The 16,355-nt window shown below is 38.1% G+C and overlaps 1 pseudogene and 1 gene segment (V, D, J or C); both read right to left on the bottom strand.

Annotated features, from left to right (window-relative positions):
* Nucleotides 1-3,860: 3,860 nt before the first annotated feature.
* On the bottom strand, nucleotides 3,861-4,538 carry LOC102822021 (annotated as a pseudogene).
* Nucleotides 4,539-5,296: 758 nt separating this feature from the next.
* On the bottom strand, nucleotides 5,297-5,744 carry LOC102821637. The segment is given in 2 exon segments: nucleotides 5,297-5,613; nucleotides 5,699-5,744. Coding segments are annotated over 2 exon segments (363 nt in total).
* Between the last annotated feature and the right edge of the window lie 10,611 nt (nucleotides 5,745-16,355).

The following is a 16,355-nucleotide window of genomic DNA, read 5'->3' as shown; positions in this document are numbered from 1 at the left end:
AGGATTGCCACAGAGGAAGTCCCATGTCTTGACTGATTCCTAAATCGCAATATTTTCCTTTATACCATGAATTTTCCACTGGAGGTTGTGGGAAACTGATGCCCTGACCTTATGCTAGATCCAGAGCTCTGGTGCTTTTGTGTGAGAGCAACTTCTCTGGGTTTTCAGCCCATCTTCCACTGAGCCTGTCCTACCTGACTCTGCTCTGCAGCCACCAAAACCAGAAGTCCAATGCCAATAATTCTTATGTTATTACTCTTCATGTTGCTGAATATAAGTTTTAGACTTTATTCAGACTTTTTTCCCATTTTTTTCTGCTTACTCTTGTATCTTAGCAGTATTGAGTCATTTGTCTTCCAGTTCGCTAATCTTGGCTTTCATATATTCAATTCTACTCCTTTGCCCTTTCAGTGTATTATCTATTTCTGATATTTTATTATTGATCCTTTGGACCTTTTTTTTTTTGCAGGTTTTGAGTTGTTTCTAATGCTGTATCTATCTTGTTTGATTGTTCCTGTAGTGCTTCCCTCATTTTTCCTTATTTTTCCCAACTCCTCTGCGCAGTTGTTTTTGGATGTATCTTAATAGTCTCCTGAATTCCTTATCAGGCAGTTCTAAAGTCTGCCCTTCTTTCAATGTGAGGTCTAAATCCACTTAAAACTCATTTGACTCAGTTACTCTATCTTGATGCTGGATATTTGGTGATATTGTCAGATGTTTCTTTGGCATCTGCAATAATTAAGCATGGTTATAATTAGATGACTCTATGTTGATATAGTATTATGTTTTCAGATTGACTACAGGTAGATATGATCAGTAGATGGTCTTCCCTTTATCATTTTTCTATTACTCAACTCTGAGTAACTGTAGCAGATGTGGGCTGTCTATCTAGTGTACAGCAGCTAGTATTGGCTCTTGATTGGATAGAAGGATTTTATTGGGTATGATTGTAACTTGGCTATAGGACCAGGATAGTTGTCTCTTGTTGCGTAGTGTAGGCAGAGAAAGAGCTCACTTTAAAAGGGGGGTAAAAAAAAAAAAAAGGAAAAAAAAAAATAAAAGCTATGGACAACAATGTGACTGACATATGAGTATTTCAGAACACTTAATTGTGCTCATGAGGAATCTATAAATGGACCAACAGGCAATAGTTCAATCAGAACATGGGAACACTGAATGGTTTAAAATTAAGAAAAATGTGTGACAGGATTGTATTCTTTCATCATGCTTATTCAACCTGTATTCTGAGCAAATAATATGAGAAGCTGGGTTCTATGAAGAAAAACGTGGCATCAGGATTGGAGGAAGACTCATTACCAACCTGTGATGTGCAGATGATACAACCTTGCTTGCTGAAAGTGAGAAGGACTTAAAGAATTTAGTGATGAAGGTCAAAGAGCACAACCTTTGTTATAGATGGCATCTCAATGTGAAGAAAACAAAAATCCTCACTACTGGACCAATAAACAACATTCTTGTCAGCGGAGAAAAGATTGAAGTTTTCAGGGACTTCATTATTCTAGGATCAACTATCAACATTCATGGAAGCAGGAGTCAATAAATCAAATGATATATTGCATTAGGCAAATCTGTTGCAGAAGACCATTTTAAAGTGTTGAAGAGCAAAGATGTCAGTTTGAAGAATAAGGTGCACCTGACTCAAGCCATGGTATTTTCAGTAACCGCATTTGCATGCAAAATATGGACAGTGAATAAGGAAGACTGTAGAAGAAGTGATGCTTTTGAGTTATGGAGGAGAATGTTGAAAATGCCATGGGTTGCTTAAAAGAACAAACAGATCTATATTGAAAGAAATGCAGCCAGACTTCTCCTTGGAAGCAAGAATGGCCAAACTTTGTCTTTCATGCTTCAGACATATGGTCAGGAGGGACCAGTCACTGGGGAAGGCTATCATGTTTGGTAGGTGCAGGGTCAGAGAAAAAGAGGAAAACCCCTAAAGAGATGGATTGGCCAAATGGCAGCATCAATGGATGCAAGTGTGACAACAATTGTGAGGTTGGCCCAGGACCGGGAAGTGTTTTGTTTTGTAGTAAATAGGGTCACTATGACATGGCACAAACTGGATTGCACCTAACAACAACAAAATAAAAAATAAGACCTGTAGCCAGATAGGAGAGGTTTTTTTCTCCTACTGGGAGACAGTTCACATCTGATCATATCTGTTTGCATGTGCAGTAGGGCCTTTCTGTAGTAGACGGGTGTCAGCTAGTCCAGGGAATGCCTGTAGTCACCCTAGTGGTGGCTCACAGACAGAGAAAGTAAAATGAATGGGCAAAAAAATTCTTTGTACTTTTACCTCTGAAGTTCTGTCACTTCTCTGCAATGGGATTTCTTTTCTGCACCTGCATTTGCTAGTCCTTTTAGTGTGCTTTTAAAAGGTGTTGGCTTTATACACTGTTGTTGTATATAGTAGCTTGTGTTGACTCTTGCCTTTTGAGTTAAGGTTTTACAGGGAGGAAATGCAGGTTGGCTGTATGGCCAGAGCTGTTTCCCTTGTTAGCTACGGTATTTTTAGGTAAGACAGGAATATAAACGCCTATCCATGTAGGAGGGCCAACTTCAGAGCTAAATCCAAAAGTCAGATGTCATAAAAGCCCCCGGAGCATTAGCCATTGGCACAGCCTGGAACTTTCAGCTATTTCCTCTGTGTACTGCAGGAAGATCCTCCTTCTGCTCAGCTCATTGTGACAGTGTCAATTGTGCCCTGTTGGCACAATACTGGACCATTTCTGAGGTGTAATCGCACCTGAGTGAAGACACCCCACCTGGGTAAGGCAGAGAGGGTGTGACAGGGAAGCACACAATAGCAGTAAAAGAAAACAAAAAACAAAACAAAACAAAACAAACCTTCACATCTCTTTTTCCAGAAGTCATTGGGTGAGTTTCATGTTGTGGATTGCTTGTTCCATAATTACTTAGTTACATTGACTTAATAAAACAGTAAAGTTTAGAAGTTGTATCAAATTTAGAGATAAAAAATTCATTATGAGAACACACACACACACACACACACAAAGAAATAAACACAGTTTAGGCTTTCTGGTAATAAGTTCCACAGTAAGGGGGAAAGTATTTATCATTACAAATGTACAGAATGCTTAAGCAAATACATGCATGTGTTCTTTGATACAGTAAAATCTCTCTTTAAAATTTCTTTAAACATTATTTATGGCAGCAGTATTGTATAAAAATATTCTATAATTTCAAAAACACTTTTTTCTTTATTGATCCTTGTAGTTCTTAAAAGTACAAGGTATATTGTTAGGAAACCATGATGGCAATTCTGCGTTCTTTGGACTTCTATCTATAACATCCAAACATAAAACATATTAATAATAACCCATGGCAGATATAAATGTAGTTTTGTTCTGTGCAGAAATATTCCAATACTTCAAGGTGCTACAATGGAAATAATGTATTGTGGATAAAGAAAAAGCACTTAAGATTGCTTTTTTAAAAAAGTCTTTAGTTTTGCACATTTTGTTAAAACGGTAAGCATAGAGCCGCAATCATAATTTTTATTAGAATATATTCTGCCTTTAGAGTACAATTAAGAAATACAATTATATTATCTAGTTCAAGAAATATTATAGCTTTCATTTTCCCCATTCTTCATATTAGACATACTACATTTCCCAGAGTATGTACAATTGGACACTAGGATAATGAATGAGATGAGAGAAATTTGAGGGAAATATGTAAACAAACCTTACCAGGATTATATATTTTCATTTAAGTTAGTGTCTAGCTTTGTTTTGGATTACAAAGTGTAAAAAGAATTGTCAAAATGATTGTAGTGAAGAACAAAATTGCTCAGGAATCATTTCCTCTGTAACAAATCAATAGCATCTAACATGTGGTCTTGATGGAGACAGTTCAGGTAGAATGTCATGTTCTTGTTATGATGGGAGAATTTTGTTGGAAACTTCATTTCTTAAAATATCCAGAGGCATCTTTTTTCAGAATATTGACAACAAGTTTCAGAAATATTTCATTCACATTGAAATTATCCTTGGCATTTGTCTCCCCAAACCAAATCCCTGTTATATGCTATGTAAAGTTTTCACCATGCTGCCTCCTTATTTTCCTGTGAGTTTCACAGTCCAACTTTTTTCTATTAAGAGAAGGAAATATGCGTCTTCTGATGCACATTTATCAATCACCTTCATCCATTTAGTCAAATTATCAAATATCTCTTTTTGGTAATACCATATAGTTATATGATCCCCTTGACAATTTTGTATTAAGATGAAATAATACTGTTGAGTTGACTTTTTCCTGACCTACTGTGTCCCAAAACTGTGATTGTATTTTCTTTTCAATTAGCTCTATGATTTCAGTTTTAAACTAGCACTCATGATGAACTTTCAGGGCTTGAGTAAGGTGTACTTGGTGAAGCATTCCATCATTTTGATCTTGCCCACACCATGGGAAACCATAATGATGACCTGAAGCTTAAAATCTGAAGGCCTGGGTGGTTGCATACTCCAAAAGGCCTGGCCATCCAAGAGCACCATGGAGCTTCAGGCCAGGCTACCAATTCCTCTAGTAAAATTGTGTAGGCTGGCCACTGAATCCATACACTCTTGTGTATCTTCTTTGCCCTGCATTGCAGCTGCACTGCAGACCAGTCACCCACTCTTGTGCCCCCTCTGTTATCTCCAACTCTGCAGGGCAAAGATGGAGGAAAATAGTTTCCTTTCAGTCTTTCACTTCCTGTTATAGACCCTATCCAGAGGTCTCAAATGGTAGAGCTTTAAGAGGATTTTCAGGAACAGTGGAGTACTTACTTGAATAAACTTCCAAATCAAAAGGCACAATTTTATCACTCAGCTAAATTTGACCTACATTTTGTCTTCTTACAAGGAAAATAAATTATAAAGGAGACATTAGAGTCTCTCCTACATCTCTAAATTTTGCTTTTTGAAAAACTATGTATGAAAAGTTTCATCTTCTAACCTGAGTGAGCACAAGTTTCTATTGTTCCTTTTCCTCAATTGTTGTTGTTAAGTGTCATTTAGTTGGTTCTGACTTATAGTGACACTGTATAGGGTTTCTGAGGAGCTCTTGGTGAATTTGAACTGCCCACCTTATTTTTTTTAACTGACTTTACAGTGCAGTGCATTTTCCCACAGCAACACAAAAGTACTCTGTTTACTCTGGAATTATTCAACCTTAAAATAAGACAGCCTTCGGTCTAATTTTTCCTGTGATCTCTGAAGCCAATTTAGCTGCCTCCTCCCAGTAGGATTGTGACACATTCAGGATATGGTTACTACACTGTGTGTCTCGGACAGTATTACATGGCCGTGTCCTCAGAACTCAGATTGCTCAGCTCCAAGTAAGCTGTGTTAGTGGATGTGTCACTGGTAATTTTGACTCTTCCCTGGAACTTCTGTGAGTATTTTGTTTCATCATCACTAGGATCTATCCGTCCCATCCACTCGAGCCCATGTCCAGTGGTGTGCTGTACCCAATGCAGATAGTAGCTAGTGAAGGTGTATCCTGAAACCTTCCAGGAGATCTTCATTATTGATACAGGCTTCTTCAGCTCAGGTCCAGACTGTACCAACTGTACCTGAGAGTGGCTGCCTGTTGAGAGCAGATTGGGGTAGATGAAAATCACCTCTAGTAAACACAACTCCTTACTCATCCTTGGGACTGTGAACACCTTTACCTGTAACTGCAGTCACAAACAGGAAGATTCTCCATGTCCACTCCATGGTAAGAGCTATGTTCTGAGAGCTTCTGATAGTGAAGAGTGTGGTTGTTGGCTGATGTTCTGTGGAGATAGATATATCCTTATTTGATCTAATAGACTTCAGTTTATTTGCATATTCATTAGGCAATATATTTCAAAGGTTAGTTTTGGACTCCGCCTGTGGAACATGTTTGTTTTAAAAAGATTTAAAGATGCAACAACTAAATAAGTGGGAAATAACGTAGAAACAAATCATGGGAACTGATTTTCAATTACTGTTTGAGGACCTGGGTTCTCTGCCATATCCCTGAATTTTGAGTGTGAAAAGCCCATCCAACTGAGGAACACAGTGAGTGTACTTATGAAAAGAGGAAGTAGAGCAAACATGCACTTGTTGCCATTTCTACTTCTGTCTGGAAGCCAGTAATAAACAAAGTTAGAGGTAATAAAAAAAGTTAGCTTTTGGATATGACACTGTGTAGACACTACTGTCTTCCAGAAGGGTTGTTAGAATGAAATATATTGCTATTATCATGCATCGTTGAGTCATTTCCAATTTCTAGTGACCTATATACAACAGAACAAAACACTATTGGGTCCTGTGTCACCTGTACATTTCTATGTGTCATTGTGTCTATTCATTTCACTAAGATTGAAATAGATCCTACAGAAAACAGACTTATACTGAAACACAATTAAGCTCTAGAAGTATAGTGGTTATGTGTTTGTCTACTAAATGAAAGGCAAGCAGTTCAACTGTGCAAACTGCTTTCTGGAATAAAAATAAGATTTTTGCTTTGAAATGACTTGTTGTTGTTGTTGTTGTCAGGTGCCATCGAGTAAGAACTGACTCATAGCGACCCCATGCACAGCAGAATGAAACAATGTCCGATCCTGGGCCAACCTCATTACCACCGCCACACTTGATGCCATCAATGATGTCACCTGGCTGATCCATCTCATTGGTGGTCGTCCTCTTTTTCTCTGACCCTCCACCTTACCCAGCATGACATCCTTCTCCAGCGACTATTCTCTCCGGACAATGTATCCAAAGTATGAGTGATGAAGCCTAGCCATCTTGGTCTCCAAGGAACACTCTGGTTGCACTTCTTCCAAAACAGATCTATTGGTTCTTTTGGCAGTCCACGGCACTTTCAGTATTCTCCTCCAACACCACAATTCAAAGGCATCAATTCTTCTACGATCTTCCTTATTCACTGTCCAGCTCTCACATCCATATGATTTTATTGAAAATACCATGGCTTGGGTCAGTCGCACCTTAGTCCTCAAGCTGACATCTCTGCTCTTCAATACTTTAAAAAGTTCATGTGCAGCAGATGTGCCCAATGCAATATGTAGTCTGATATCTTGACTGCTGCTTCTGCGAGTGTTGATTGACTTACTGTCTGGGAAATTCTATGCAGGGTCACTGTGAGTCAAAACAGATTCGATCACACACACCAATTACAAAAAATCAAATTTTAAACTCTCATTTTTTTAAAGCAGATTTCAGAATTGCCATGTTGGAAAACAATGGGTTTCTGAGTAGGAATGAAGACAATAGAACCTCTCAAGAATATATTTCAAACTTGCAAATAAAATACTTGATTGTAAACTGGTATTTGTTATGGAAATAAGTGAAATGTGCACTACCTATATAAAGGTAAATTTCCCAGACTGCTCTGCAATCCCATTACAGTAGATGCTTCCACATACTTTGAAAAATAAAGCATAGCTTTTGAACACTTATTTCCCATTTTATCATTTAGAGTTGGCAGGAATTTTTAAAAATATTTTATTGTGAATTATGTGCTAGTTTACATGGGAAAACATTATCTTTACATTCATTTTATCATATATCATTTCATTGCCATGGTTACAATTCTCTCCATGCATCATCAACCAATCAAATGGTATACCCTGCCAACCTTCCACTGGTCATCAACACAAAGCCCTTCTCCCTCTCTGGGTCTAGAGTCCCCAGCCATTCCCTATTTCCATGTCACCATCTCTGCATCCATATATGGCATCACTGCTTCTCTGGTTTGTTGTTGTTAGGTGCCATTGAGTCAGAACCGACTCATAGCGACCCCATGCACAGCAGAATGAAACAATGTCTGATCCTGGGCCAACCTCACTACCACTGCCACACTTGAGTCCATCAATGTTGCCACCTGGCCAATCCATCTTGTTGGGGGTCTTCTTCTTTTTGTCTGACCCTCCATCTTACCCAGCATGACATCCTTCTCCAGCGGCTGTTCCCTCCGGACAATATGTCCAAAGTATGAGAGACGAAGCTTAGCCATCCTGGCCTCCAAGGAGCACTCTGGCTGCACTTCCTCCAAAACAGATCTGTTGGTTCTTTTGGCAATCCATGGCACTTTCAGTATTCTCCTCCAACACCACAAAGGCATCAATTCTTCTACGATCTTCTTTATTCACTGTCCAGCTCTCGAATCCATATGAAGTTATTGAAAATACCATGGCTTGGGTCAGGTGCACCTTAGTCCTCAATCTGACATCTCTGCTCTTCTATACTTTAAAAAGTTCCTGTGCAGCAGATTTTCCCAATGCAATACATCGTCTGATGTCTTGACTGCTGTTTCCGTGAGTGCTGATAGTTGATCCAAGAAGAATGAAGTCCTTGACAACTTCAATCTTTTCTCCACTGATAAAAACGTTGTTTATTGATCCAGTGGTGAGGATTTTTGTTTTCTTGACATTGAGATGCAATCCATACTGAAGGCTGTGCTCTTTGATCTTCATAAGTAAATGTTTCAAGTCCTCTTCACTTTCAGCAAGCAAGGTTGTATCATCTGCATATCACAGGTTGTTAATGAGTCTTCCTCCAAACCTGATGCCATGTTTTTCTTCATAGAACCCAGCTTCTCGTATTATTTGCTCAGCATACAGGTTGAATAAGTATGGTGAAAGAACACAACCTTGTTGCACACCTTTCCCAATTTTAAACCATTCAGTGTTCCCATGCTCTGTTCGAACAACTTCTTCTTGGTTACGTATAGATTTCTCAGAAGTTCAATTAAGTGTTCTGGAATATTCATACTTCTCAATGTTGTCCATAGCTTGTCATGATCCACACAATCAAAAGCCTTCGTGTAGCCAAGAAAGCATAGGTAAACATCCTTCTGGTATTCTCTGCTTTCAGCCAAGATCCATCGGACATCAGCAATGATATCTCTCGTTCCATGGCCTTTTCTGAATCCAGATTTGAACCTCTGGAAGTTCTCTGTCAGTGTATGATTGTAGCTGTTTCTGTATTACCTTTAGCAAAACTTTACTCGCTTGAGATATCAACGAGATTGTCTGATGATTTCCGCATTCTGTTGGGTCACCTCTCTTTGGAATGGACACAAATATTGATCTCTTCCAATCAGTTGGCCAGATAGTTGTCTTCCAAATTTCTTGGCAGAGACGAGTGAGTGCCTCTTGTGCCGCCTCACTTTCTTAAAAGATTTCAATTTTTATTCCATCAATTCCTGGTGCCTTGTTCTTTGCCAATTCTTTCAGTGCTTCTCTGGGTAGGGTCCCGCATTCCACTCTTCTCCCTTGATGGTGTCAGCGACCTCTGCTCCTGGATTGCAAAGTCAACCACTCCCCTTGTTTAGCTACAAAATATCTACTTTTACATTTCCAACCCTCACAGTCAGTCCTGATAGAAAGTATTCACTATTATGCCACATGAGAGCCATCCCCATCTCCTTTCATCAGCCCTGCCCAAACAGATTGGATACTACTGAGTAGAGATTCTACCTTCCTCTGCTCTCACTGGATCTAAGCTCACTTTTGAAAGCTTGTAAGCCAGTCACTTCTTGCCTTTGTAGCCCCTTCATTTTGGGTAGCCCATCCCTGTCTACCATGTGTATCAAGGGGGTGGCAATGATCTTCACTGTAAAGATTTGATCCTTCTTTTGAGCTACTGCATCCATAGGTATAGGTCAAGTTCATCAATTGTATCAGATTAATCTTTTCCTCCCTCTTCTTTCTTCTTCTAGTTGAATTCTGATCATTCAGCCATTGAAGCCAGGTTAAGTGGACATTATCTGTAAGTGTGGGTGATCTCACTTCTTATCCTCTGGACACTTCACTCTACACCATAGTCCTCTGTGGCTATGTCACTGACTCTAGACCCAGGTCTAGCAACACTGCTGACCAACTAGGTCTCCCTCAGGGTTACAGAAGTCTAGTGAACATGGTAGGGTCTAGCTTGCTGTTTCATTGTTTTGTTTCTTTTCCCTTGCTTCCACTTATCGGTGACCAACATGGTGACCAGTTAGAGTGCATGTCTGCTCGTGTATTCCCATTTAGTCTTAGTTTGGGTAGGATATTTGCCCAAAGGGGACCCAACCACTTGCCTCAATGTCTGCTGAGCAAACAACTTGCTTATTCTTGTAGTAGTCAGTCTTTCTGTTCTAGCTGCTCCAGGATGGTCTGCTTTACCTTTCAAGTGGAAATTTCCCAACTCAGAAGATTCTGTATGGGGTTCAGGATTCCTTCTATGGTCTTAGGTAATGTAGAGGCTCCCCAGGAAGCCTCCTTCACTGAACAAATCATAGCCCCATTTTATATAATTAATCAATTATAGGCAGAAGACAGAATTACAAGCTTTCTATGGTGACAGTACTGGCTATTCCTTTCTCTCCCCCTCAAATGTCTATTTTATAATGGTATGCAAGTGAAACCAAGATTCGAAAGACAGCCAGACTTCTTAACATTGTTTCTCCTCTTTTGCCATTTTCAACCATGCCTCAATCCTTGTATCCCAGAGCATTGCTGTTCCAAGGTTGTGCATACATCATTATTATCTCTGTCCCACTTAGCCCATGCAAACCTGCCTAATCATTCTCCCATCCACTTTGTTCTTCCATCTACTTCCCTCTTGTTGTCTATTGTCCCCCTCTCCAACACCCAAACTATCCTGTGTCTATTCCCTACCTTGTTCTCTACCTTCCCCTCCTTCTCTTCACCCCACCTCACACATCCCGTTAACCAACAAAGAATCCCCTACCTTTAGTATGGGTTCTTTCCCTTAGTCTTTTACAATAGTGGTCCTATGCAGTATTTATCTTTTTGTAACTGACAAATTTCACTCAACATAATGTCCTCAAGGTTCATCCACGTTATGCATTGGCTTGCAGCTTCCTTGTTATTCTTCGAGGTAGCATAGTATTCCATTGTGTGCATGACCACGTTTGTTTGTATTTTTTTTTTTTTTTAATCTATTCTTCAGTTGATGGTCACTTAGGTTGTTTCCATCTTTTTGATATGTAAATATTGCTGCTATGAACATTTGTGTGCATATATCTATTCTTGTTGTGGCTCATATTTCTTTTCAGGAAATATCAAGTAGAGGAATTGCTGGATCATCAGGTATTTCTATTTCCACCCTTCTGAGGAAGCACCATATTGTTTTCCATAGAGATTGGACCATTTTTCAATCTCACCATCAATGCAGAAGGGTCCCAGTCTTTCCACATCTTCACCAGCATTTGTTGACCTCTACATTTTTTTTTTTTTTATGGTTGCTGTTATGGCTGGTGTGAAATGATATCTCATTGTTGTTTTGTCCTGGTGGGAGTTGTGGTTTAATGCGCCAGACTGCAAAACCATTTGAACTGCAAGGTCAGCAGTTAAAGCTCACCAGCTGCTCCTTGGAAACCCATACAAGGTCACTATGGATCAGAATTGAGTTGATGGCACTTAACAACAACAACAATAACTAGTAATAGTGAAAATTTCTTCATATATTTGTTGGCTGCCTGGATCTCCTACTTGATGAAGTGTCTTTTTATGTCCTGCACCCATTTTTTAATTGGGTTATTTGTCTTTTTCTTGTAGACATGTTGGAGTTTCCTATATGTTTTAGAAATGAGCACTTTGTCTAATGTATCATTGCAAAATATTTTTCCCATTCTTTGGGTTCATTTTTTTTTTTTACTCTTTTAGTGAAATCTTTTAATGCACATAAGTTTTAAATTTTTAGTATGCCCCATCATGTTTTTTGTCTATTTTTGTTTGTGTAGATTTCAAAATTGTACAGTGTAATAAATTTTGAAGTTGGGGATTCAGAGGTTTCCAACCTTATTCTTCTTAAGCAACTCTTTGCATATCCTGGGTCTCTTTCCTTTCCATATAAAGTTTGTGATTGTCTTTTCCATCCACTTGAAGAATGCCGTTGGAATCTGGATTGGGATTGCATTATATGTGTAAATTGCACTGGCAGTAGTGACATTTTTTCAATGCTAAGTCTTCCTATCTAGGAGCATAGTACATTGTTCCATCTTTGCATGTCTCTTTTGGTTTCTTGTAGTATTGTTCTGTAGTTTTCTTTGTATAGGTCCTTTGTTTCTCTGGTTACATTTATTTCTATATCTTTCATCTTTTAGGCAGCTATTGTATATGGCATCACTTTCCTAATGTCCTTTTCAGTGGTGTCATTATTGGTATAGAAGAATCCAACTGTTTTTTGTATGTTGATCTCATATCCTGCCACTTTGATTAATCTTCCAATGAGGTCTAGTAGTTTTTCTGTCTTTGGGGTTTTCTATTTATAGGATCATATCATCTGCAAATACAGAGTTTTACTTACTCTTTTTTGCCAATTAGGATGCCTTAATTTCCTTGTTTTGCCGTTTCGCTCTTGCCAAAGCTTTCAGCACAGTATTGCATAGGAGTAGCGACAAAGGGCATCCTTGTCTCGTTCCTGTTCACAGAGCAGAGGCTTTCCGTTTCTCTCCATTGAGATAATGTCGCTGTTGGTTTTGTATTTATGCTCTTAATTATGTTGAGGAATTTCCCTTCAATTCCTACTTTGCTGAGTTTTTATCAGGAATGGATGTTGGATTTTGTCAAATGCCGTTTCTCCATCAATCAATAAGATCATATGGTTCTTTTCTTTTTTCTTATTTATATGGTGGATAATGCTGATCATTTTTCTAATTTTTAACCATCCTTGCATCCTTGGTATGGATCCCACTTGATCATGATGTATTATATTTTTAATGTGGCTCTGGATTCTGTTAGCTAGGATTTTGTTGAGAATTTTTGCACCTATGTTCATGAGGGATATTGGTGTATAATTTTCTTTCTTAGTGACGTCCTTCCCTGGCTTTGATGTAAGTGTTATACTTGCTTCATAAAATATATTAGGAAGTTTTCCACGCTCCTCTATATTGTGGAATAATTGAATAGAATTGGTGACAGCTATCCCCTGAATGTTTGGTGGAATTCACCAGTGAAACCATATGGTATTGGACTTCTTTAAGTTGGGAGTTTTTTGATGACCACATCAATTTCTTCTTTTGTTATGGGTCTGTTCAGGTTTTCTGCTTCTGTGTAAATTTAGGTAGGTCATGTTTTGTTAAAAATGTATGCATCTTTTCTAAGTTTTAAAATTTGTTGGAGTACCACTCTTCATAGTTATTATCCGTTTGATTTCCTTTGGTTCCATTGAGAAATAGTCTGTGTGGTTTCTAATGGATGTAATTCGTGTCTTCTCCCTCTTTTTCTTTTGTTAGATTTGCCAATGGTCTGTCAATTTTGTTAATCCTTTCAAAGAACCAGTTTCTTGTCCTGTTGATTCTTTCTACAGCTTTTCTAATTTCTATCTTATTTATTTCTGCTCTAATCTTTATTATTATTTTTTCTTTTGGTTGCTGTAGGTTCTCTCTGTTTGTCTCTTTCTAATTGTTGTAGAAGCTGTGTTATTGTGTTCATTTTGGTTCTTTCTTATTTTGGGTTGTGTTTATTTATTGCAATAAATTGTCCTATCAGCACCGCTTTCAGGCGTACCAATGATTTTGGTATATTGTGTTTTTGTTCTCATTTGTTTCTAGGAACTTTGTGACTTCATGTTTTATTTCTCTACTGCCCAGTCTCATTTCAGCAGAGCATTATTCAGTTTCCATTTATTTGACTTTGTTTCCTTGATCAGAGAAGATGCCTTGTAGTATTTCGATATTTGTAAATTTATGGAGGTTTGTTTTGTGGCTTAACACATTGTCTATGCTGGGGAATGGTCCATTTGCATTGGAAAAGAATGTGTATTGTGTGGTTGTTGGATTGAATGCTCTGTACACATCTATGAGGACATTTGGCTCATTGTTTTGTTTAGTTCCTCCATAATTTTGTCAAGTTTCCTTATGGTTGTTCTATACATTATTGAAAGCAGTGTATTAAAATGCCCATGATTATTGTAGATTCATCTATTTCTTTCTTCAATTCTATTGTTGTTGTTGTTGTTAAGTGCCATCGAGTCAATTCTGACCCATAGTGACTCTACAAAGGGTTTCCGAGGGTGTAAATGTTTACGGGAGTAGAAAGCCTCATCTCTCTCCTGCGGAGCAGCTGGTAGTTTTGAACCGCTGACCTTAAGATTTGCAGCCCAATTCGTAACCACTATGCTAACAGAGCTCCTTATTTTATTAGAGTTTGCTTTATATATCCTTGAACTCTTTCATTGGCAATATAGATATTTATTATGTTTATGTCACCTTGTTTACTTGTCCCTTTAATCATGAGATAATGTTCATCTTTATCTATTATGCTGGTTTTTGCCTTAAAGTTTATTTTATTGGAGGTTAGTACTGCCACTTCTGTTCATTTTTTATTGCAATTAGCTTGATATATTTTTTTTAATCCTTTGACAATCTGTTTTATTCTCTGTGTGTAAGAAGTATGTCAGATTGCATATTGAAGGGTCTTGTTTTCTTATTCATTCTGCCATCTTCCTTCTCTTAATTGGTGCATTTATTCCATTTACATTCAGTGTAGTTATCAATTGTTTTGGTTGTTGTGTGCCATGGAGTCGATTTTGACTCATAGATAACCCTGTGCAGGGTTTCTGAGGCTGTAAATCTTTATGGGAGCAGAATGACTCATCTTTCTCCTGTAGAACAGCTGGTAGTTTCAAACTGTTGACCATGAGGCTAGCAGCCAAATTCATAACTCCTATGCTACCAGAGTAATTATCAATAGGTGTGGATTAATTGCTGCTGTTATGTTTTTGCGGTTTTTTTTGTGTATGTGGTATTGCTGTTTTCTTTTTTCTGCATGTCTTCCTATGCTGAGTTCATGCTTTTTGTGTTCTTTCTTGTGAGGTTCCTCATATTTTTAATGTTTCCATGTTCTTCTTGGATTTTCATTTTTTTGGTATGTTGTGAAGTGTTAATTTTCTTTGAGATTATCTTATATTCCTTAGCTTTTCCCTCCATTTAGTGCAGGCGTCCATTTTATTCTATAATCTACCTGACCTTCTCACCATCTTGATCTCTGTCCTATGTGTTTACCTTCTTTTACATTGTTATTGTTTTGTTCATAGAATGACCTCCCAGATTCTCTGAGTTTGTTCTTAAAGTTTTGTTTCTGTTCTTGACTCTTCCAACTGTTGATTTAGTTCTGGGAGTTGCTGCCACGTATGTCAATCTCTGGTTGTTGTTTGTTATTGTTGGTTCTCAGTTAACAGAACTCCCTTTAGGATGTTTTGTCGTTCAGGGTTGGCTTTGGAAAAATCCCTTAGATTCTGTTTATCCAGGAATATTTGGATTACACCATCATATTTGATTGATAGCTTTTCTGGATAAAGGATTCTTGGTTGGCATTTTTGTCTTTCAGGGTTTTATATGTCTCCCCATTGCCTTCTTGCCTACATGGTTTCTGCTGAGAGATCTGAGCTTAATCTGACTTGCTTGCTTCTCTTTCTCTATCTGTTTTCAGGATTGTCACCTTATCTTTGATATTGGAGAATTTTCTTATATGTCTTGGTGATTTTCTTTTGGGGTGTATCATTCATGGGGTTTAGTGAGCTTCTCTAATGTTTTACTTTTCACTTTTCAGTGTGCTAGAGAAATTTTCTTCTAGCAGTTCTTCAACTATTTCCTCTGTGGACTTGTGTGATTCTTCCTTTCCTAAATGCTGATAATTCTTAAGTTATTCCTCTTCATGTTGTCCTATATGATTGTTAGACCATCTTTCAATTTTTTAAATCTTTTTTTTCTGCTTTCTTTTCTATCTTAGTGGCATTGAGAGAATTGTCTTCCAGTTCACTGGTTCTGCCTTCCATCTCTTCTAGTCTACTCCTTTACCCTTCCAGAGTATTTTCTATATCTGATATTCTATTATTGATCATTTGGGTGTCTTTTTGTAACTTTTGAGCTGTTTCCAATGCTGTATCTATCTTATTTGATTGTACCTGTAGCACTTTCCTGACTTCTTCCTTATTTTTCTCAACTCCATTGTAAAGTGTTTTGAAACATTTTATCATCATTTTTCTGTATTCCTTCTCAGGCATTTCCAAGGCCTGTCTTCCTTTCAGAATTTAGTCCAGGTGTACCTCTAGGTCATTTGTCTTAGACATTTTATCTTGTTCCTGGACATGTGCTGATATGATCATCTGCTTTTTCTTCTTGGACATGTTTAGTGTAATCTGTAGTTTTAATACTTAACCGCATGTGTGTTTTGTTATTTTTTGTGCTTTCTGATTTCCTCTACATAGCTATGATCTGGATGTGGGCTTTCCTGGCTCTTAAATACAGAGTTTTTCTGTGCACACGTGTAGCAGAAGAACACACCAGTGATGAGGTGGGGGCTCTCCACTCACTCACGCACCTCCTCTAGT

Source organism: Chrysochloris asiatica, unplaced genomic scaffold (assembly GCF_000296735.1).
Source record: "Chrysochloris asiatica unplaced genomic scaffold, ChrAsi1.0 scaffold00260, whole genome shotgun sequence".
Lineage (NCBI taxonomy): Eukaryota > Metazoa > Chordata > Mammalia > Afrosoricida > Chrysochloridae > Chrysochloris > Chrysochloris asiatica.
Note: the sequence above shows the minus strand (reverse complement) of the source record. Positions and strands in the feature narration are given on the sequence as shown.